This window comes from Artibeus jamaicensis, unplaced genomic scaffold (genome assembly GCF_021234435.1).
Source record: "Artibeus jamaicensis isolate MK-2021 breed Jamaican fruit bat unplaced genomic scaffold, CSHL_Jam_final contig_354, whole genome shotgun sequence".
NCBI lineage: Eukaryota > Metazoa > Chordata > Mammalia > Chiroptera > Phyllostomidae > Artibeus > Artibeus jamaicensis.
The window spans coordinates 42650069-42673415 of NW_026521803.1; the positions used below are offsets into that span (position 1 = coordinate 42650069).

General features: G+C 44.8%; 1 protein-coding gene across 4 annotated transcripts in view; it reads right to left on the minus strand.

Moving 5' to 3' along the window:
* Window positions 1-1204: 1204 nt before the first annotated feature.
* The window catches only part of CD226 (CD226 molecule), a 52706-nt gene continuing 30563 nt past the window's right edge, over window positions 1205-23347 (minus strand). For 3 of the 4 annotated variants that reach the window (XM_037145507.2, XM_053664129.1, XM_037145517.2), the window contains exons 4-7: window positions 17935-18282; window positions 9297-9399; window positions 5050-5098; window positions 1205-2752 (exon numbers count right to left, since the gene is read on the minus strand). In XM_037145507.2, coding sequence (XP_037001402.2) covers window positions 2639-2752; window positions 5050-5098; window positions 9297-9399; window positions 17935-18282 — 614 coding nt within the window. In that variant the 3' untranslated portion in view covers window positions 1205-2638. Of the gene's footprint in view, window positions 2753-4316; window positions 4689-5049; window positions 5099-9296; window positions 9400-17934; window positions 18283-23347 lie in introns of all 4 variants that reach the window. The other variant, XR_008391380.1, reaches the window with a different exon arrangement.

Sequence of the window (23347 nt, forward strand, 5' to 3'; positions counted from 1 at the left end):
TCTGAACCCTGAGCGCCCAGTGGGAAGAACACACAGAGCCCACGTCTCCCATAAATACTCTGAGTGAGAGATGAAAACAGTGAAACTGCCCTGGAAAAAGAGGCACGTTTCAAGCGTTCTGCAGTTCTTTGTGCAACACACGCTTGGTGTGTCCCAAAAGCGTCTGCTGAAACCAGGAGCGAGGCCGCCAGGGCCGTGGCCTCTGCCTGCCCTGCCCCCACCTCCCCAGCCATTGCTGCCTCTTCTACCCTGGGACTGGCCTTTCCCCAGAGTGTGACCATGGAAGTGTTTTCCTTCTCCCTTGTGTTAGTCACTGACAGTGTGGTTATTAGAATTGTCCAGAAAGCAATGTTGTGATTGCCTTTAACTTTTAGGAAAAAGAAAGCATTTTTTTTTTAAACAAGGGGAAGTTTGCTTGACCATGTAGAGTGATGGATTCAGCCACGGAAGCTCTCCAGGATCTGATGTGGTTCCCAAAACAGAACATCATTTGCTTGTAAACCATCTTCCAACTGTGCTGCACCAACTAACCTGTTTGTGGAAACACTTCCTGAACCCAGACATAAAGATCCATAAGCTAACAAAATAAAAAGGAGTGCCAAATCTTCTTGCATATACGTAAGTACAACTAGAAAGTGGTCTTTTTATTTCCTTCCCTTCTGAAACAGATAGGGACACTCCCGGTGTCTGTAATCCACAGAATAATTGCACTATTTGGGGCTCATGGTATTGAAAGCTAAAATCATATCCACCAACTGGCTTAAAACTGTAAAGTGCAGCTCAGAATCGGTCTAGACATCAGGGGAGTTTGGTGTTGGTTCCCTTGCAGACTACCGTGAAGTCTACTGTTCTCAGGCTGTAACAAAGTTTTCATGATGAGTTTTTCAGGAGTGAGTCATCGATACTTGAGACAGGAAGGAGCACTATATTGGGCACCTTGACTGAACCTCAGAAATACTTTTCAATGTCTGCCTCCACCTAGAATTTGGACGACGGCAGGTGTGGTCTCTAATGGGTCTGCAGTGATGCCACTGGTCTTGTCTTTGCCAAACCGTGAAGCAGGACAAGTGTCTCTCTGCATCTTCCCACCCTTCAATCCCTCCCCCTTCTCTCCTATCCCCCCCAATGCTCTCCCCCCCATTTTTCTGTGCGACCACACTATACCACCATACCATTCTGCCTCTTGTATTCAGATTTCACACAATTATTTTTAAAGAGCTAATATTGCCTATGTGCCTGCCCCTTTTGAGAAGCTTTAGATATTAAAATAACCCTAAAAAGTAGGAAAATTTAGTATTAACATTAAACTATTATTGGACCATCTACTGCACTTGCTCATAAGGTTACGCCAGGGATAGTGGAAGAATTCCATACAGATTCAGAGATAAGTTTATTTGAGAACCAAAAGGGAAGGGGTTTCCCCTTCACATGCTGTTGAGCATTCGTTTAGTCTACTGTCAGAGGCTCTTGTGAACTATGTTGATACAGCAGATTCTAAAGCAGGCGAGAGAGTTGACTGAGATCCCCCAGCAAGTTCTCTTTGCGGTTGACCAACAGATGTCTCAGAATGTCCTGCAGGCCACACTGGCTGCCGACCTGCTGGCTTCTGGGCTCCCCATCCCTCTCCTAACGGGTCTCTGAATCTCCCACGGGCTGAATTTTGGCCCCACTCCTAGCTCCAGAGGTGAACAGTTCACTGACTGAAGCCATTCTATCCTTTCTGGCCAGGAGACCTGTTTAATGATGGGCAAATCACCAAATGCGTCTGCTCCACAACACAAGTGAACTTTCCACCAGCCAGAAACAAGGACGAAAGCACTCTGGGAAGCACCAGGGCAAAGCCCAAATGGAAGTTCGGCTGGCACCGCTGAAGGGAGTCCAATGTCACAGAAGGGATCCAGAAACTGGTCTATGCCCACACTTGATTCAGACACAGCCGGTAAGCCCTGGTCAATAGCCCTCATCTGCGGCTTGACCTCCCCTGGGTGGTTCCGTGACCGGAGTCAGTACATTGCCGTTTGCGTCTAAGCTGATCAGAGGTGGGTTTACTGAAACACTCCTGCTACCATTGTTCTCTTTAGGTGGTGTGGGTCACCAACCCCAGAGAGAGCGAGCAGGCAGATCCAGCAGTTCCCCCTCCATGGCCAGCAGGAGTCGGGGCAGCAGGGGCTGTGGCCCTGGGGCAGGGCTGGCGGGGCCCCCTGTGCCCTAGTACTGGCCTGGGATGGGTGAAAGCAGAAGAGACTCTACACATCTCCAGGCTGACCAGAGCCTGACCCTTCAAGTACGAGGTGATGAGACCATGGACGGAAGAATTGCCGTTAATATTCTGTAATATTCTGTTTTGTTAATAAACCCCAAATTGTGTGTGTATCTTTTAACTTTAGGAAATTAGTACATAGGCTTCTGCTACTTATTAGGCAGAGATTTTATATGTAAATGTAGCACTCATCATCCTTTTTCCAGTGTTTTATTGAGGAATTAAATAGTGTGATATTTGAATTCAAAAAATAAAATAAAAATAAAATATATTCAGTCAACTGGTATCTCAGGGTAGACACTGAGTAGTGAGAAGAAACTGTATAAAGGTCCATGTACATAACAGTCATTGTAAATTTGATCAGGTCAAGGAAGAAGCTTAGACTCTAGCCTTCGGTCTACGAGAGAAGGTCGGGAAGTTGACATACACGTCCTCTCCTGCACCATCGGACTCCTGACTGGTGGAGGGGGGACTTCGGTAGTTGTTGGAGGCCTAGAACGACAGGCAGAGAGGTGTCAGTAATTCACTGCATTTCAGCACAAGACACCAGGAACAAGTATCTTCCCCAGTTCAACTACATCATAGGTCAAGTTTCTATTGGAATTCATTTCATAAAACTTTCTCTTCACTATATTGAACCTCTGTGAGTAATCGTGTTCTTGGCGTGCAGTTCTCCAAGTGAGATGCAATGGAAGCCTAGTCTGTATCATCACTTGCCACACTGGGTTCGTGAGATGCCTGTTCAGCGAAGAACTCCCTTTCCCAATGTCAGGCTATTTTGATGAGAACAATTATTCTCTTTTTCTGTGTGAAAAGTCTAGTATCATAGTATTTTCCCATAGTGGACACCCATTAATTTCTGTTGAATGAATGGCATCAGAGGCAATACTTTTTCTTTTTTATTTATGGATTTATTTGAGAGAGAGAAAAACATCATTGTTGGTGTTCCATTTATTTCTTCGTTCACTGGTTGATTCTTGTATATGCCCTGACTGGGGATCGAACCTGAACCCTTGGCATATTGGGTCAGTGCCCTAACCAACTAAGCTACCTGGCCACTGACCAGAGACAATACTTTTAAAGATCATGGTGTCCTAGCTTAAAAATAAGCAACTGAACACACGTACAGAAATGAACAAAATAAACTGATATTCACTTTCAAGATAATGCTATACTATTGTTAGGGTGGTTTTGGTGTTTGTAAGGAGGAAGCAAAGAAAAGTTCAGGTGTGATTGTTTACCATATAGCCTGTCGGGAAAAAAAAAAAAAAAGAACCAAGCAAGTCTAACTTCATCTTAATATCAACTTAAATGTCACTTTTTAATCATCATTCAAAATTAACATTATTGTACAAAAGCCTGCAGAAGTTGAATACCCGATGTAGAAGGTTGCAAAGTTCCTTCCCTCCTCTGAGATTCACAGTGACATGTTGGGCTTTGGGTGGTGTGAGTGGACAACAGCTAACGACAAAGGACAGACCCAAAAAGCGTGTAAGTTCAGGTGCAGCAGCAGTGAGTAACAAAAGGCAAGACTTCTTGGGTCTTTGCCAGTGGTGCCGAAAAGTAAGCCATTAATGACACAGAAAAAAAAAATTTGTTTTGCAAAGAGTAATTATTTAATAGAAGAAAAAAGTTAAACTGGTAGATTATGAAGTAGGACATATACTGAATTGTCAGAAATGTTTTAGAACTTGACATTTTGGCAGGGTAGAATATAACGATGGATAATTACATTGAAGAGAAATGGATGTAGTTACAGATGACACTTGGAGAAGTGATCTATTGTAAAATTTCCTAAACAGAATAGTATGTGTTACGGAGAATACCTGACCTATTGTGGAGACAGTGAGCATGGAAATGAACAGTCCTCTGATCTGCAAAGGTAGATGCAATCTTCCACTCTTCTGAGTAAACACAAGGGAGCCGGATCAAAGCAGAATGAGGAGAAAGAGGTCTAGACTTCATCAGACTCCTACAGACCCTCTGAAGGCTCTGCAGCTTTATAATCTCCGAGTCTATTAATAAGTTATCAAAAGGTAATAATGATAATGCATACCATGCATTGTGTCCTTGATTCTTGCATCGTTGGGTCCTTTACGTAGTTGAACTTCATTTAATCCTCATAATAACCTTATGGCATAAATATATTATGCCCTGTACTGCGTCAGATAGTGTCGCCCCCAAATTTATGGGCTTCCCAGACCTTCATGATGTGACCTTGTGTGGAAATAGTGTCGTTGCACAAACACACACACACAGGGAAGAAGGCCAGGTGAAGACAGAGGCAGAGACTGGAGTGATGGGGCCCCAAGCCAAGGACTGCCAGGGATTGCCAGAAGCCAGCAGACACTCAGAGGGAAGCGTGGAACAGATTCTCATCCCAAGAAGGAACGCATCCTTCTTGAGTTTGGGCTCCAACCCTCCAGACCTGTGAGAGAATAGAGTTCTGTTGTTTTAAATCACCCACCTTGGGAATTTGGTGGTGGCATCCCCAGGAAATGAATACAGATTTTGGTGATGCACACTGTTGATTATGATTATGCTGGTATAATTGCTCTTTTGTTGATAGTAATGCAAAACAAACAGTCTCAAAGGGTATTGCTAATAGGAGAATAGTCAAAAAATAACTGTTTCATCAAATGGCTGATCCTTGAACCACAGGCAATTGCATGGCCAGATGGTTGAAAGGAGAATAAATAAGAAGATTGCTAATTGCCGAATGGATGGATTTTACAAAACATTTATGATGTGCAAAGAGGGGCAGGAATGACAACTCGGAGAAAACGTACCTTACTCTTTGTTTCCTGAGGCTCCTTACACTGGCATCTTTTCTTTCTCCTGGAAGTACATATTCAATAGAGACATTAAGAATTACATTCCTGACTAGTTTTATTTCAAATCCTCTATGTACCTTGCCTATACCCCAGCTTACATGCCCTTCCTAAATACGTTGAAGGAACTACCCACAGTTGCTTTATACATACTTACCCAAAATTCCATTGACCTAAATTTTTTCATTTTTTACCATCTCTATGTGCTCACCAGTGGTAGTGGCAACTAAATGAATATCCAGCCAGGGTCTATTAGCCATGCATCTCAGGCGTTTACTAAAGAATGGTTCACAGTGGCTTATCATATAAACAGCTTACAACCGTCTCCAGATCATTTCAGAGTTAGAGACTTCCCACATTTAAAACTACCTTATAAATGCTAACAGAGTATGCACTTCTAAGGATGCATTTATAAGCATTTATAAATAAGCATTCTTGGATGACCATGTTAATAGAATTAAGTTTTATAAAATTTTCTGGGTGTTTTATTAAACCACCTGTATAGGTTATTTTATTTAGACTTAAAAAAAAACTTTTTATGTAACAGACTGGGGGACTGAGACAGAGAGAAGAGTAACTTGCTCCAAACCACATGGTTGGTTAGTGTCCTGTTGGATTGGAATCCACAGGCCTCCTGCTTGACTACTAGGTTCTCCTGCTTCTGGGGCCAGGCTGTTGAAGTCAAAGGCACAGTCTGCAGCCATCATTAAACCCTCCAGATTCCAATTAAACTCACAAAAGCCTAACTTCGGGAGAAATCTTTGAGAAGAAAATACAGGAGAAGAAACAAAGTTACTGTAATTGACTCCAATGGATCAGATGACTACATTGAAGTTGAAGGAAGAGTTTTACAGGGACTATTTCTTTTTATCTCCCTGAAAAAAAGATCTTATTGAAGATATTTTCCAAGGAGATAAGAATAGCAAAAATGGTCAGATGCAAAAAGGTACAGTTGTGTTTTTAAAGATGGGCCTATAATTCCCTCATGGACATTTTGAAAACCAGGCAAGGTGGTCCCTCTCCAGTAAAAGGTTGTTCAGATGGTTGCTGACCCCATGGCCTCTCTGGTTGCTATGAAATCCTCCCCCATCTCGACACAACTGCAAACTTACCTTGTGCTATGTGTTTTTATTTACTTACTAAACTATTATTAGAAAATTACTCAGTTTACTTACTTATTTTATGTGTAAGTTTACTATGTGCAAGCCACATTTTGAGGTGTCTTATAGAAATTACTGTTCAACAAGAAATCTAGGATATATCTGTTATTATCAGCTTTTTACAAATGAGGAAACTGAGATATACATAGATCTATGACCTTTGATCTTTTGTTAAATCATGGTTCACAAGGCTTTTATATCATGATATACAGTTAAGTTTCCCAAATAAGTCCAAATGTATATATTTCACATAAACTAGAGTATACAACCTGACAAAAAAAAAAGAAAACATGAAGCGTAGAGTTCAGGGATCTGTGTTGAACTTGTGTCTGCAACTTACTAGTTATCTGCATGTCTGAAGCCCAGTTCTCTTGTCTGTCAAATACAGCAAGCACGCTGGTTCATTCTAGGTTGCCTAGCCATTATGGTTGGTGGCTTCTGAAGAGTTTCCCAGGGGTGAGCTAATGTTAATGCTGCAACTGGGAGAATCCCAGGCCAACCAGACACCCCAACTGCTGTGAGCATCCATGTGGGTGACAAATGCAAAACTAAGTGTCCAACACTTTGCTTACTGAAGATTAAGTTGCTTCCTACAAACACAGGTGCCAGTGGGCAGACTGTTGCGCTTGCGGAGCTGGGTACTTGCGCCAGCCATGACCCTGCTCAGTGGCGTCACGCTCCCGCTCTACCTGGGGGCCACACGGCGGGGAGCAGAGCGAGTGCTCCAAGGGCCTCTGTGGCTGAGCTCCTGGTGTGGGTTCGAGGGAGAACTCAGTGTCCTTCAGGCCCACTGGGCTCTATTTTGGCTTCTATCTGACTCAGTGCATCCAAAGCAACTGGAGTATGGTAAACGGTCACAAGGACAGGGATCAGAAGGGCACTGTTTAGCTCTGGCAGCATTTTTCCAAACATGTCCATTCTAAGGAATAACACTCCCTGACATAGCGGCAACGTAGAAAGAACAAATAATTTTCTCTTGTGTTGGCTGTGATTACACATTCCAGTTCGCTAATCTTCTTCTTATCACATCTAACCAAGTGGAACGATACATTCCACAGTTCCATTTAGCGACTCGTGTAAAAAGGATGCATTTTCATGAAACTGAACCCTTCGTGTCCAACCTCTGTGACCTTCCGGAGACCCGCTGCCACTCACTGTCTGAGCCCCGTGTGCTCCTGTGGCCACATGGCTTTTCAGCGCGACTGTTTATCAGCCAGGGTGAAGCGGTGGAGAAATCCTCAGTGTTACGAACACCTGGGGACCCTTGCCTCAACTGGCTAATTTCTGGCACAAGAAAGGGTGGAGGGCAGCAGGCTGAGAGCAAGGAGGAACGACCGTTTCGCATTTCATTTTAATTAGACAAATGCTTTTTGACTGTCTCTTACCTGGAAAGATTAGCGCTAAACGCTATCAAACTAAAAAATGCACAAAGCCTAACCCCTGCCAACATGAACACAAAGAAAGACAAGCAAGGGAGGAATCGAACTGGAAAGCAGGAGGTGAGGTGTGGCTGATGAGAAGCGTGTGGGGCTCGGGATGGAGCCCCAGGTCTCTTCGTGGGGAGGGGGGAGGCAGGACAGACCTCCACAGGGGACATGTGCCCCACGCCTGACCCACAGGATTAAGGCCAAAGGTGGAGGAACAGCATTTTGGTGCCAGATCAATGGGAAGAGAGTCAAGTGTGTTCACAGAACAAAAGCTGCGGCTTTCACGGACTTCATCAGCATCGCAACAGTAAGAGGAGGAGAAAACAGGAAGCAGAATGAAGCTGCCGGGGTCAGAAAGACGGCGCCAACACATCTTACTGCTGTTCTGGTGACCGTGGAAAGGTAGTCCAAGGCTTTGAACCGCAAGTGACTTGGCCAGCCTTGGCTTTTAGGAAAGGAACCAGGAAAAATCAGGTGCATTGGAAAGAGAGGAGACAGCTTTGAGCAGGAAGGCGGACTGGGGAGTACGACTAAAAGCAGGGGAACAGTGCCCAGAGCCTCCAAAGAGGCAGAGGCTGGGGAGACGGAGGTGAGGTGGAGGAACCCCTGCAAATCCAATCAATAATCCATGCATGTGTGTGCATGCATGTGTATGTTTGTGCATGCATGTGTACATGTGTGTGCACATGTATGCAAGCACACACATGCGTTGGTGGTGATATTCTAAGGGAGAGAACAGCGGGGATAGATGGGTTTATCTACTCACTAAATGTAAAGAAAGTGTCTATGATGTGCTAGACATGCAAAACGTAGGCATCGAATGTGAGGTCCCTCCTCTCTGAGGAAGGTAGCACTTCGGTTGGAACACAGTACATGGTCGTGGTCACGGCGAAGATTGCAACATGCCCCGAGACAAGTGAGTGCATGAACATGAACATGGAGAGCTAGAAAGGGAAGAAACAGTCCACCAAGAGTTTCCTAGAAGCTTCCAAGGGCGGCACAGACGGTAGCAGGTAGGAAACTGAGAGGGTGACAGCCACCTGCTCCAAGATCGCCCCTCCCAACCCTTTCTTCCTTGATGATTTTTAATAAAGCACCCACAATGCTTGTTTCAGAAAATAGACAACCATCCCAATCTCATTGTTTCCTTATTAGAATGTGTGCTTTGTCTCATCTTGTTCACACTGTCACAGTAAGAATCTGGTGAACGACAAATGAGGGCACTATTGCTGTTCAGCCCTGCTCGTGCCCTTCTCAGATTCTCTCTCTCTGCCTCTCTCTCCCACACAGACCACCTCACCCAGTGGCCTTCATGCCAGCAGGAGAAGGAAGATCGATGGGGGAGGAGACAGAGCAGAAGCCCCGCGCAGTTGGCTGCCCGGATACGGAAGCCTTGTTAATGTGGGGCAGACAGCCAGCTCCTACTAATTATTAAGTGAGCTCTTCTGTCTTCTCCTCCGATACTATAATTCCTCCCTCTCCTTTGTGTAAGAGCAGCTCTCAAAACTGGGGGAATGGGAAGACAGCTTGAGTAACAACGGGGTTATTAACAACAGAGAAACCGGAATGTCGGGATCACTGAGGGTGAACACGATTCAGGAGAAGAAGCAATGCTCACCTGTTACAAACAATGACGATGACGATGGCAATTAGGATAACAAACAGCAGCAATAAAACTGGCCCTCCAACCGTGAAGAGGATATAGTGGTTAACGGTTTTATCTAGGAGAAAAAAAAATTATAGTAGAAATTAGGAATTCAGCTAAAACCAGCAAAATGGAAGGTAGAAAATGAGATACAGGTACATTAATCATGACAGGGGAACACTTTAAAAACAAACAACAAAACCAAGAAAAAATAGGACAAAATCGAAAAAAGATTACTTTTCTTTCAGAGTCTCCTAAATAATTCTGCCTCTCACAGATTTTCATTAGTTCCTTGATCCCTAAGATCAGGTTGGACATCTTAAGGGTAAGAATGGAAGGAGTACACATCTCCTCTGAGCCAGATATCACTTGGTTCTAATGAGCTCCCAAGCCCAAACATAAAATCTTTTGTAGAAAAAAACAACGATCAAAATTGCATACAAATAAAGATGGCTTCTTAAGTCCCATAAGTATCTGTTTTAAGTACATTTAAGACCCAACAGTATGTGACTTTGATGTTTATAAGTAGCATTGCATCTGAGAAGTATTTTCTACTCAGCTGGCATTAATGATAAAAAATAATCAGCAAACGTGTGTTATTCCAACTCATCCCTACACGGACAGAACCGTGGCCCAGGAATGTGAAATCCTCATTCTTCCACTAGCAAAGTTTTTTTTTAACTGTAACACATTCCTTACACTTCTCCACATGCCTTTTTCCTCTCTCCACTAATGGCATCACAGAACTGTCATGAGCCTCCGTGACACTCAACAGTAGCAAACGACTGGAGAAAGGTCACCTCCAGAGCACAGGCCCCCATGAGCTCAGAGAGCGTTTTACCTTCACAGTGCCCTCCTGCCCACGTGTACCTCGCCCTCTGCCTCCCATAATCCCATGCCAGGAGACGAAGCTCCGCCTCTTCGTGCTGTTGTTGGGAACGGGACTGCCTTGAACCCAGGAGCTACCTACCAGCTGGCCACCTCTCTTTGGGAGCAAATGTTCTGGCACGACACCAGGCAGCAGGACTTTCTGCCTCTAGAAACTAAAGCTTCAAAGTTTGTCCCGGAATGCAGGACATCCGGCATGCTGCGGGGACTGGAACATCAACTTTCCTCTGGGTTTTTAACACCCTTACAGGTTCTTTCTTTCCTCCTATTTCACTACTGAGCTGCACCTTTTTTCATGACAACGGCTCACAGTACATGCATTCTCTCAAGCTGCAAAGAGAAACGCAGTCCAACAGTAAACATGCCTTCTGTGTTTTAAATTTGTTCAACCCAGAAGGTGAATAAAAGTACAAAAGCAGGTGAATGCTTTAAAGATTTTATACATGGATTCTCAGTACAGGTTTTTGTCCAGCTATGCCGGGGAGGGGGAAGCGAAATTCACTCAGAATAAAACGACATTGAACCACTACTACAAGAAGAACAATAAAGTTTTCTCCCCACCAAATAAAAATATCAACGTTTTAAAGCTCTTGGCACATTATAAAAATAAACACAATATCTGAAGTTATTTTGCATTATAACCCAGGACTATAAAAGGATTATACTTGCTGTACCTGAAATAATTTGAATATAGTAGATGCTAAGGTTAAATCAAAAAGGCAATCAAAGCGAGAAAATAAGTTATTATTGAATTCATTGACCATATTCTGAGAGAATTGTTTAACTACTTTTTAAAAATGTTTTCTAGGTATTTATTACAGAAAAAAACTCTGGGTAAACTAGAGATCTAATTTTTATGTAAATGTGAGAAGAAAATATAAATAAATCTCTGGAATGAGCAATGACTTTCCCATTTATAAAAGTAAATAAATATACAGAATGGAGCTGGTCAAAATGAAAAGTAACTGTAGGTTGAATTATATGTAATGACACATAAAGATGAACAAAGAACTGGTTAGTAGCTGTGACATATCCCTGCCCTTAAGGAAAAGGGACAGGAGACAGAGTGAGAGATACAGCTCACTGACAAAGAAGCTCTTAAAGAGTCAGTGTGTCCGAAAGGAAGTGTGCGGTGGTCTGGCCCAGCTCCATCTGGGGAGGAACAACTGCTCCAGCTTGCAACAAAAAAGGAATCAGTCCGTATCACGCCCTAATACTACGTGCTGGCACCTTTCATTCATCACTTTATTCTAAAGAAACGTTTATAACAGGAAGAAGAAAATCCTTGTTTCTCAACAGTAGACCAACTAGCAAAAGTGTGCAGCTGGGTTGTCAAACTTGGTCCGCGGCAGGATCCCGGGGGTGGGAGGGGCGGTCCGCCCCCAGGTTGCTCAGCCCTGCCCTCTGAGCCTCTGAGTTTGAGTGTGACAGTGCAGGACTGGGTGGGTCCCAGGATTGGCAGCTGTCACTGATGCCTATGATCCTGGTGCAGGGCCCGCTCTTTGAAAGTCCCAGCTATAGACATTAGAATGACGAGTGTCAAGAATTCCAATGAAATGAAAAGCTGCTGACTAGAGATAGCAAGTTCAATAACATTTTTAAACCAGAATTCACAGTGGCACATGTTAGAAGATCTCAGTCAAGTGTGGCGCTCACTGGAAAACAAGCCTGCTAGGCAGCAACGTGCTGAAATGTTAAAGTGATGACCGTAAGGGAAAAGAGTTAAAAACAATTGTTTCTTTAGGCTTTTTGGTATTTTCTAGCTAAGTGAAGAATTGCTTTTAGTGATCAGAAAAAAACAGCACCCAATTTAAAAGTCTGTATTCTTAAAACAGAATAATCTGCCAACATTTAGTGGTTCTATTTCAAGTGCAGCATGCAGAGAGCTTCTTTGCAGAAGCGTGCACAGAACCCTGAAGGACGAAGACGGCATTTTTATGAAGCCCTACATTGCATGACTGCAGAGGTAGAAACCACGGAGAAGTGTGGCCACTTGCTTCACACGGCCGTGTGCAGACAGGAGTGGATGCTTTGGGGAGATGACAGGCAGTCCTGACAGTCACCTTTGCCGACCTGCTGCTAAGAGATCCTGGCTGGGGAACACCAGCCCCCGTCTTAAAGAAACCAGAATGACTGTCTCTTCTCAGCAGCCACTACTTTGCTGACTTTTTTCTCCACCTCTGTCACAATGCTGAGCTGATTCTTGGGAGGACGAAAGTGTCCGGAACCATAAAGCCACTGTCTTCCCTCCCATCACAGAGGATAAATACAGTTCAAACAAACAGTCAGTGGGACACATAAGTGAATAATTTACTGCAGGGTGGCCACCCTCCGGGGCCAGTACACACAGCAACTTCTGCTGAAGTTGGAAGAAGTTGACTAGCTGAATTGTAGTAGAAACAATAGCTGAATTGTTTCTCAAACAATGCTACTAATCTATGAAGAACAACTTTTTAAAAATTGTGAGTGATTTCCTACTTGCCTTTGGGGAAAATGTCACACAATCGTCTGTGTCCCGTTCCTAATAAGGCTGTGAGAGACCAAGCTGTTAACAGTTCCCAGATGCTTCGCACTGGAAGCCCCCCCACGACAAAGAGCGTGAACAGCTGTTTGCAGCTGGGATGGATCATTAGGCAGGTCTCCCGAGCAAGCGCCGCCATGGGTTTCCGGTGGGAAGGACATCGGGGCCTGGTGTGAATTCCAGTATCTATCTGTGCTCTAAGTTCCTAGGAAGAGGACAGTTCCAGAAAATAGTCGGAAATTCACGCTAAGGATACAGACCCACTTAAAACTAAACCATTCCTAGAACTGGCTGCTTTCTAACGCTGCCAACCTGCGTTCTTTATCATGATGTTCGAGGAGAGTCCGCTTTACGTGCCTGGCATATCAATGCGCACTCAGCAGTGTTTTCCTGGAAGAGCGTCACCGATCAGTGTGACGCCGCCCCTCTCAACACGTCTGCCCTCTCAATATGAACTTCTTGTTCTTGGACTCAGCATCCTGTTCACCTATGCAAATACGGTACGTATGAAAGATGACTGGGATTTGGGGTGTCTGGAAAGATGAATAAATCAATAAGCGTGGTTTACAAAACAAACTGACCAGTGGCATTTGTTTTTAAGCAGTGAGTCCTAAAGAAACAGATTTGGGCAGTGGTAACTGTAAAGATCCAACGATATAATAGCCCATGAATGAATAATCAACTTGCTTATGACGCTAGAAAAAGTATGTTTCATCTGGATACCCCGTTGTTGTCCGGAATGTGCAAAGCTTAACTGAATTGGCCTGAAAATTGCTGTCGATCCGTTTCATCAGAGGCTATTTGAACTTGCAAGTCCTGACACCAGGGTTCTGGGATTCTGGCCCGTGGTTCTGTCACACGAATCAACCACCATACACATTATTTTCTGTGGACGTGGGGAAGATATGAGAGGCAGAATGGATCTCACTCACCTCCACACTCAGACCAGCCCTGCCCGATACGTTCACCTCCATTATACGCTCCTAGGAGTGGGACCGAGGGGTCCGCATGGATGAACCCAGTGCCCCCCAGAAGCTATCTATGGGAGGGTTCTCCTGGCTCCGAGCCATGACTTCCCAGTGAACCCTTCTGCAGTCTTCCTTTGCAAAACCCATCCCCAGGCCAGGTGACTAGCAATTATGCACCATTTACATAAAATATGCAAAATAAGAAAAATGAAGTTCAAAAAGGAAACAGACTTTTTGGAAAGCTATAAATGCTTTTGGAAAGCTATAAATGCTATAAACAAAGTTCATGAGAATTTCTCCTCAAACAATGTCATTAATCTTGAAAGAGTTCTGGTTTCTTTGATCAGCAATCACTAAATTTCGAATGTTAAGTTTTGATGAAGAAAATCTAGAAATAATCTAGCTAAAAAACTTGCACACAAAATAGACATAGTCCCTGCTACAGTACAAACACACATTAACATACAAAGGATCAGCCAAGAACACTGACTAACACACGGTCTGCAAAGATACTTTGAGCACTCTAATCAGAGATGCCATAATCCCTAGTCTCAAATAAATTCTAATGTCAGAGTCTGGACCACGGCACATGGAGGCAGGTGCTAATTGACTGGAGGGTAGACATTTCCAAGTTGTGAGTGTTTGAGAAATTCAAGGTGTCTGATGGTTCCACGGCCAGGAAGCAGCGTGAGGCAATGTGGAAAAAATCTTAAAATGGCGAGGTCTGGGGGAAACAGTGAAGGAGAGGAGATACGAAGTGGAAAAGATTAGTCGGGTGGTGAAGAAAAGGAGAAAATAGAAAAGTGTGAGTGACCATCAAGGTGTGACAAACCCAAGCTATTTCAGTGAGACCAAATTCTCTCCCCGATCAGGGCCCACCCTCTGTGGGAAGCAGGCTGTGGCCCACCAGCAAGCCGGTTCGCCAGCTGGGGTCTGTACCAGCCCAGAGGAAGGGACACCATTCCCTAGTTTGTGAGCCCAGAGGAGGAGCCATGTGAGGCTTTGTCTGTCTGGGGTGGGCTCCTTTTCGGGGTCCGAGGACCCCGTATGTGATGCTGGTAGCCCCGCCCTAGAGTTCAATCCTTCACGTGCGGCCGCCCAACTGCTGGCTCTCGGCCTCCACTGGAATTTCTTTTTCATTCTGTACTCGACTATTTGACCTTCCCTTCCTGAACATTATTTTCCATCTTTGGTCAAGAATCGATAGTAGCTTTCACTGCTCTTAAAGGAGGTGCACCATCCCAACAAGCTATCACTTAATTGGGCCACCAAGAGCTCAGAATCTCGATACCCACCCAGCCGTTGATTGCAGCCGCCCACACGCCACTTCCTCGGCTGCTCTGGTCTCCTCGTGTCCCTCCCGGCCTCTGCTCTGTTTCCTCTGCCCTGTCATTGATGTCTCGTGCGCCACCTGACAGTTCAGCTGAGTGGCCTCGTTGGCAAAAGACTGCAGGGGAACATGAGGAACCCTGCTTCTCAGCAGCGGCCAAAGGGCGTTCGTCCCAAACCAGGCTCCTCCAGAAACACTCTGAGGGTGCTGTTTGTATATCTTCCAGCCTCGTCCATTTTATCATCAATAAGCTCAGTTAAAACAATAGTGGTTTGAACATCATGCAAGTTAAAAGACTTCACAAATTCTTTGGATGGAAAGTAAAATACTCTTTTCATGATTAATGAAATTCCAAAGAATATTAAGGGCCAAGAACAATTTTGGTTGCTGTCAGTACACACCCAGTGTCCCCTGTTTCTTCCCCCTAAGCTCCAGAGAAATCTCAAATGCAGAAAAGTCGGTCTGGAACTATTTCATACCACTTCTCAGATTCCGAGTGCCAAGAGTAGAAGACAAGTATTTCTATCCCTTTTTAGCCCTTTAGCAAAGAGAGTCGATAGTAAATTCCAGCACAACTCAACTCGAGTTCCTACCACTTTCTCTCTCTCTATTCAGAATAAATCAAGGTCTGGATAAATGACATGTGGGTTGACATTGTGTCACCTGTGGGTGATTCCTGGGTGCCTGGTACTTGTTGGATATGAACACAGGCAGACAAATGCCGGGGGAGGAGCCCCTGCCTGGGTGTGGACTCCGAGGGTCCTGCCAGTCTCTTTTGGATCCTATGAAAGAAGGGGACCGGAGCTGCCTGAGATGCTTAGCGATTTACGAAATCTGTGTCACAATCGTCTTTCCCTTGACAGCTGAAATAAACTGAACCTGCTCCACGCTGGTACCTGTCTCTCTGCTTTTTATCTCCACGTTGATGTTTGACCTGACAGCCTCAAGCTTTGCAATAAGCAAATCGCACCACAGAAAAGGCAAGTGATCTTGTTTCATTTTCCATCTGAGTTTCTATACTCAACATGTACTTCTGACTATTTTAAAAAGAATTAAAACCAAAACATACAGTCAACAGCTGTCATCTTCTGTCAGTGGGCCCAGCTGACGCTCTTTCAACCTGCCCATGGAATCTCAGAGAGCCATTTAGTGGGCGTTCCAAACACATGGGCACTAACAGTACTGACCACTACGTTCCGTCACTCTCCTTTCAACACCGTTTACAGCTTATGTGCCGAGAAAGGGGATAGTTATGTGCAAGGAACTCGGTCATGTTTGAACAAGAAAAAGACTTTTTTTTTTAACATTAGTAAGGGTTAATTAACTATACCTCCTGAAAAACCCATTGCCCTCATTTTATCTATGATTTAAGATTTTTATAATCACTTTTTGAACATAGAATGAACAAGATCTTATTTCATATATGTTTGAAAATGGTTCCTTAAGACATTTTTCTAAACAGAACTTTTTCTGGCCTTGGTCTCAGAGAGAAGGTTAGGGACTGTTTTTAGTCATGTGTGTGTGTGGCCAGGTTGTAAAAACACTTTTCTACTGCAAAGTTATTTTGAGCTAAGAAATATTTTCTATCTATATATGTCTGAAGTGAAGAACTCGGTTAATTTTCTCCCCCAAATAGTCTGTCAACCCTCTTTTGCGTCAAATTCTAAAAAGAATGCACATCTTACCCACGGCTCCCACTGGCATTAAGAGGAGCAAACAGTCAGTGCTTGATGTGGCCCGAGGCGACCGGGCACACAGAGGGCTGTCCTCTGCACACGTCCTCCTTAGCCCACCCGGCTGCCGCAGCCGCCCCAAGCAGGGAGGCCACTGTGCACTCAAAACCATTTCTCCTTCCTTCCCTGGGCGGCAGAAAACACCAGCTGCTGCCCGGGCCGGCGGTGGAGGGACAGCCAAATCCCCGGAAGCTGTCACGGTCTACACACAGCAGAGGCACGTGGGCTGGAAGGAAGGAAAGGGAAGGAGAAGGAAGGAAGGAAAAGGGGAGAGAGGGGTGGAGGATAAAGGGGAATTTCTGTCCCCAATAAAAATAAATCACTTTCTGGGCCCCGCCCCCCGGAGCGGGAGCAGCTGCCCAGGAGCAGAACCGAGAGCACCTGGGATAGCCTCCCTCCCACTCAGTGGGAACACGGGCCTCTACGCAGACTCCAGAGAGCAGATCTCTCTGTGCCTGCGCTTCTGTGAGTGAAAAAGCTCTTTTTCTCACTGTCCCACGGTGTTGCAGGGCCTGCTGCCCACACACACCAGGGCTTCCTTGGGACACAGAAGACCCGTTACTAACATCAAATTAGCACTGGGCCTTGGAGGGGTGGGCTCAGGGCAGGACCCTCAAGTTCGACTTCAACAGCATCGAGGCCAGCTGGCTTCTGCTCCCACACCTGAAAACAACCAAGGGACTCACAGCTCTGATGAGGCAACGTAGCAACCACATTAGCAACAGTCATTCAGTTCCACACAACTCAAGAACGGATTCAGTCAACACCAGTCTGGTACCATCTCGTTATGCCGAGGCCGTGTGAGGCTATAAAACCTAGTCTCCGCCCCCAAGAAGATTTTCTTTTTCCAGTTTTAGGTAACTGAAAATTAGGAGTTAAACCGTTGAATCTTATAGCCTGGTGATACCATGTATTTTTTTAGACTCACTGAATTTTTTTTAAGTTTCAGGAATGTGGGGCAGATGAAGAAAATGGGAAAGATCTATCATTGTTAAATTTGTGATTGATGGGTCAGCAAGATCGAGAAATACTAAAGACCACCATTCGATAACTGACGACTTATCTAAATCCAATCATTAAAAATATTTTGAACAATAAAATTCTAGAGAAACCAATCACAGCGGTTGGCTATTTCTGTTCTGACTCATGAAGATCTCTACTGCATACTCACCATCGGTTACAGTCAACCTAAACACAAAGGTTTCATTTTCCCCTGTGTCGGCCTGGAAGAGGCAGCGGTAGAGTCCAGAGTCAGAGGCCGTGACTTGGGGCAGGACAATGGTGCTCCTTCTCATCCCCTGGGCGCAGGTGCTCAGTATCTGCCTTGGGTACCTTGAGGTGTTGCTCTTGCCCTGTGGCAGATCGCATCGAGTTAAGAGGTCAATCTGACGGGGCTGGACCTTTTCCCACGTGACCTGTTGCATTGAACTGTTCGTTTGAAACTCATAGGTGAGTGTGACATTTTCTCCAGTTTCTGAGACGACATGGCTGTTTGGTGACACAGCTGTCTCAAAACGATCTGAAAAGAAGGAGAAATTGATTACACTTAGGTCCTCAGATTTCCAGGGATGAAGGTAGAAGCTACTCAGAAAATTTTGCTGAAAGGATTGGTGATGTCGTTTCACAGCTTGTGATATCTTTGTACCACGTCCCTGTAAGAAAGGGGCTTTTTGAAAGGCCATGATCACACATACACCCTTAAGGTTTTCTTGGTTAACCAAATAACAAGAAACACCCTCCGACCCTCTGGTATGTTTCTGGGTAGTGACCACATCAGGAGGCTGAATCGCACAATGCTGGCCTGCTGTCGTGCTGGGCTGCTGACTCCCATGCTGACTTTGAGCATCAGATGTCTAGACAGTCACCATGCCAACCAAGATGCTATTGTTCATGAAAGAGACACCAAATTGTTTTCTTTGACTTCATACATACACTCATGGGGCATGGGTTGTCTTACGCAGATGTAAAGTAGGGACCACATGTTCTGTCAATGGCTGGGTACCAAGGAGGTCCTCCAATATTTTCCCACCTTCCTACCACCAGAGCTGGAACTCCCAGCACACAGTGGTCTGCCCATCACCACTGGGCACCTCAATCAGCAGTTCTTACAGTGTGTGCTGAGGACCGGAGGGGTCCCTGTGTTCCTCTTTGAGACCTGCAAGATCAGACTGAGTTTAACACTCTTGTTAAAATGTAATTTACCTTTGTAACTCTTCATCTATAAGAATATATATTCTTAGAAATCCACTCTTATCCTATAAAAATATATAGTAGGTATTTTCAGAGTCTCAATGACCATTGGGATATGTGCTTATAAAATCTTGTCTTTTACATTTTGCTCAGTTTTCATTTCTAATACAGTCAATATTGATAGTTATAACCCACATAAACAAAAGCCCTTTGGCATCTTCAATAATTTTTAAGAGAATAAAGGGGAAAAACAATCCTAAAATTCATACAGAACCACAAAAGACCATAAATAGCCAAAACAATCTCGAAAAGGAACAAAGCTGGAGGTGTCACACTTCTTGATTTCAAACTAAACTGCAAAGCTATAATAATTAAAACTGTAAGGCACTGGGGAAAAAAAAGATGGAACCACACAGCAATGGGAGAGACTAGAAAGCCCAGAAATAAATTCAAAGGTATATAATCAACTGATCTTTAAAAAGAGTGCCAAGAATACACGATGGGAAAAGGCCAGTCATCTCCTCAACAAGTATTTTTGAAAAGGCTAGACATACACAAGGTAAAAGAATAACATCAGACCTTTTTCTTACACCATGCATAAAAATCAACTCAAAAGGGATAAAGGCTTAAATATAAGACCTGAAACTATAACACTTCCAGAAAAATCATAGGATAAATTTTCCTGACGTTGGCTTTGGCAATGATCTCTTGACTATGACACCAAAAGCACAGGCGACAAAAAAAAAATAGACAATCAGGATGACATCAAACTAAAATGTTTCTGCAAGGCCAAGGGAACAGTCAATAGAGAGAACCTGCACAAGGGGAGAAAAGCTTTGCAAACTATACATCTGATGAGGGTTAGTTTCCAAACTATGTAAGAAATTCCTGCAACTCAACAGCAAAAGAAGAAAACAAAACAAAAAAGAAAAAAGAAAAACCATGACTAATTATTTAGTTTTAAAAATGGGCTAACAACTTGAATGCACATTTCTCTGAAGAAGATGTACCAATGGCCAACAGATGTACGAGAAGATGCTCAATGTCACTGGGCATCAGGGAGATTCGAGTGGAAACCTCACTGGGACATCAGCTCACACCCGATCGAGAGGAGGGCCTTCAGGAATCAGCCCTGGAGAGCCCAGAGTGGAAACTGCTGCTGCTGACGGGGAATTCTGACCTACTGTCAAGTAGGCAGGGCTGTCGTGGTGCCACAAAGCACAGGGACACTAGCCCAAAAAATGCAGAAATGTGAAAGACCATCTGACCTGGGACCCCCTTTCCTGACTTCCAGTGAGACAGTAGAGGAGAGAAGAGTGGGCACGGAGGACCGGAAAGGAGGGAAGAGGGACCCCTCCAGTAAAAGAGAGCGAAAGGAAGTCTGAAGCGCAACAGGATTTGCTGTCTACATCCAACTAGAGTACTGTCGAAGATGGTTTCATCTCCACAGAAACTGCGTCTTTTCTTCAGAAAGCGGTGCCACTTGCCAGAAGGTTGCGGAAGGAGGAAGCCACAGCCGTCCCGCATTGCACTCTGAGACCAGGCGAGCCTTCACCAAGTTAACACTTCACCCACATGACAAGCACATGAAGAACATTTCATCTCTCAGTTGTGAGCCAGCACAAGAATGGGGGAAGGGAGCAAAGCCCTAAGGAATGAAAAATAAAAGAAAATAAAAGCTTAAAGGAAACAAATGATAAATTCAAGTAAAATTAAGACAGGGAAGAGGAGGCATGAGACAATGAGAACGAGGGACAATATAAACAAAAGGCCAAATCAGATACTATCGCACTGTGTCAGGGAAATGAAAGAACTGAAAAGAAGTGACAAGAAGGAGAAACACGTTTTTCCCGAACCCTGGGAGCCAGAGTCTGGCTCACCTGGCTGCAGTTCTGACCTTGACTTCTGGGCTGACACACCTGCTTGTTTGCCCTGTGGCGGCCACCCTCCTCCAATCTCAGGAACTGTCTTTATCTGCTTATCTAACCAACACCTACGCTCGAGAAAGAACCCCACGTACAGCCAGCCACCTTGGGCGTCAAGTGCAGTTCTCTCTTAGGGGTGTCTGTGTTTGCACAAAGGACAAACCCACCAGGACAGCCAAGCCTGTAGGGTCTTGGGTGGGCCGTCCTTGCGGGGGCAGGTGCAGGCTGGAAGTGAGAGGGGCAGGCCCTGTGCCAGAGGCAGGTGGTTTGGAAGCACAGAGTCAACCCACGAGAACCTCCCCCGAGGAACAGAACGCTGGCTGGGATCAGGTGGGAATCCAGACCCAGCAGGGGCCTGCGCCACCGGCCTTGCCCACGGGTCACCTGTGGCTGCTGCTCAGTCACCCAGTGCTGCTGCCAGGCACCTGGAGAGCAACACAGAATGACCTGGAGAACACCAACCCAGGAGACCCACATGTGCGAGGGGATCCCGGCACCCTGACTCTGAAAGTGAATTTACTTAAGATGGCAATCAAAATGCTGTAATTAATAGGAGAGAAAAGGTTTGATTAGAATTTAACCCTAAAGATAGAAACAGCAACAATAAAACCCAGTGAAATTTACATGTCTAACTGAAAAAAATAGTCGAGAACTAATTCTTAGCATAAACACAGAATCAGTTGTGGGGTTTTTGTTTGTTTGTTTTCTCTTAAAAACTTTATTTTTTAGAGCAGTTTATGTTTGCAACAAAATTGAGAGGAAGGTACAGAGATCCCCACAACTCCCCACCATCCACGTCCCTCACCCGACTGACGCGCTTTCCACCAAGGACGGACCTGGGCTGAAACGCCGTTATCACACCGAGTCCATAGCTCACCTCCGGATTCACCCTTGGTGTTGCCCAGTTTATGGATTTGAACAAATAAATAATGATACGTATCCATCATTATAGTATCATAAAGAGTACTTTCATTGCCCTAAAAATCCTACACACTCTGTCTGTCTCTCCCTCCCCTCAACCCCTGGCGACCACAGATCTTTGCGCTGCCTCCATACTTTTGCTTTTCCCAGAATGCCCTATGGCTCGATCATGTACTATGTGGCCTTTTCACATTGGCTTCTTTCACTCAGTGATATACGCTTACGCATCCGCTTTGCCTTTTCATGGTTGGATAGCTCGCTTCCGTTTAGCACTGAATAATTCTCCATCATCTGAGTGGCCCATGGTTTATTCTTCCATTCACCTTCTGAAGGACATGTTGGTAGCTTCCAAGTTTCTGCAATGATGCAGAAAGCTGCTAGACACATCCGTGCGCAGGTTTCTGTGTGAACGTGAGTTTTCGATTCCTTTGGGCAAAGAGCGTGACTGCTGTGTCGTGTGGTAAGAGTATGTTTAGTTTTGTAAGAAGCTGCCAAACTGTCTCCCGAAGTGGCTGCACCATGTGGCACTCCCAGCGGCCGTGACCGTGACCTCCTGCTGCTCCCCAGCCTCCCCAGCACTGGGTGCGTGCGGTCGCTCTTCTGCATCTGGCCATTCCACAGTTTTGACTGTGCGTTGTTCTCCCAGGATTTGTATTGTACAATAACACAAAGAAATCCTCTGTACTTTGCATGGGATTTTTTGGCATGATGATAGATCATTTGTGAACATTATTTCAGTGGCTCATCACCTTCTCCAGGCACCGCTCAGCCTCCGAGTGGCCCAGATACTCCGGAGCACACCTGGGCATCGTGCCACTGCCTGAGCCCACTGCCACATCCACAGCTGATCCATGTCCTCCTTCACCAGCCTCAAGTTCAATGGCTCTGCAGGCAGTTTGAGCAGCCTGCAATGTGACTCTTCAATGGCAAAACCCTGCACTTTTTACTCAGAGCCTCCTAAGTCCAGACCTTGGGAGAGCCCTTTCTACACTACTCTGTCGCTAGGACCTAGAGCAGTGCTTGGCGTAGATTAGAAAAGTCAATCAATATTATTTGTATAAAAATTTAATTTGAAATTTCATGTGACAATAAATAGGCAGTGTGTATCCATTGATTTGGAAGGAATTTACATCCATAAATCTCTGTGATTAAGAACTGTGTCTAGAACTGTATAAATAAATGACTCCAGGCAAATCCACACAGAAGCGATCAGGTCTCCACAATGCCACCTTGGCAGTGGTGGCCTTGCCAACACAGTCCTCCCTGATGCAGATCAAAAGGTTGTAGGTTTGGTCCCCAGTCAGGACACATAAAAGAATCAGCCAATGAATGCACAAATAAGTGGAAAAACAAATTGATCTCTCTCTCTCTCTCTCTCAAAATCAATAAATAAAAATTAAAGGAAAAAATATAAGGTCACACTAACACAGGGAGGGCCCTAAGCCAGCATCCATGAGTGGTGTCCTTATAGAAAGGGGAAATGGGGACACAGAATGCATGCAGGGACAACATCATGTGAACATGAAGGCAAAAACGAAGGTCCAGTAT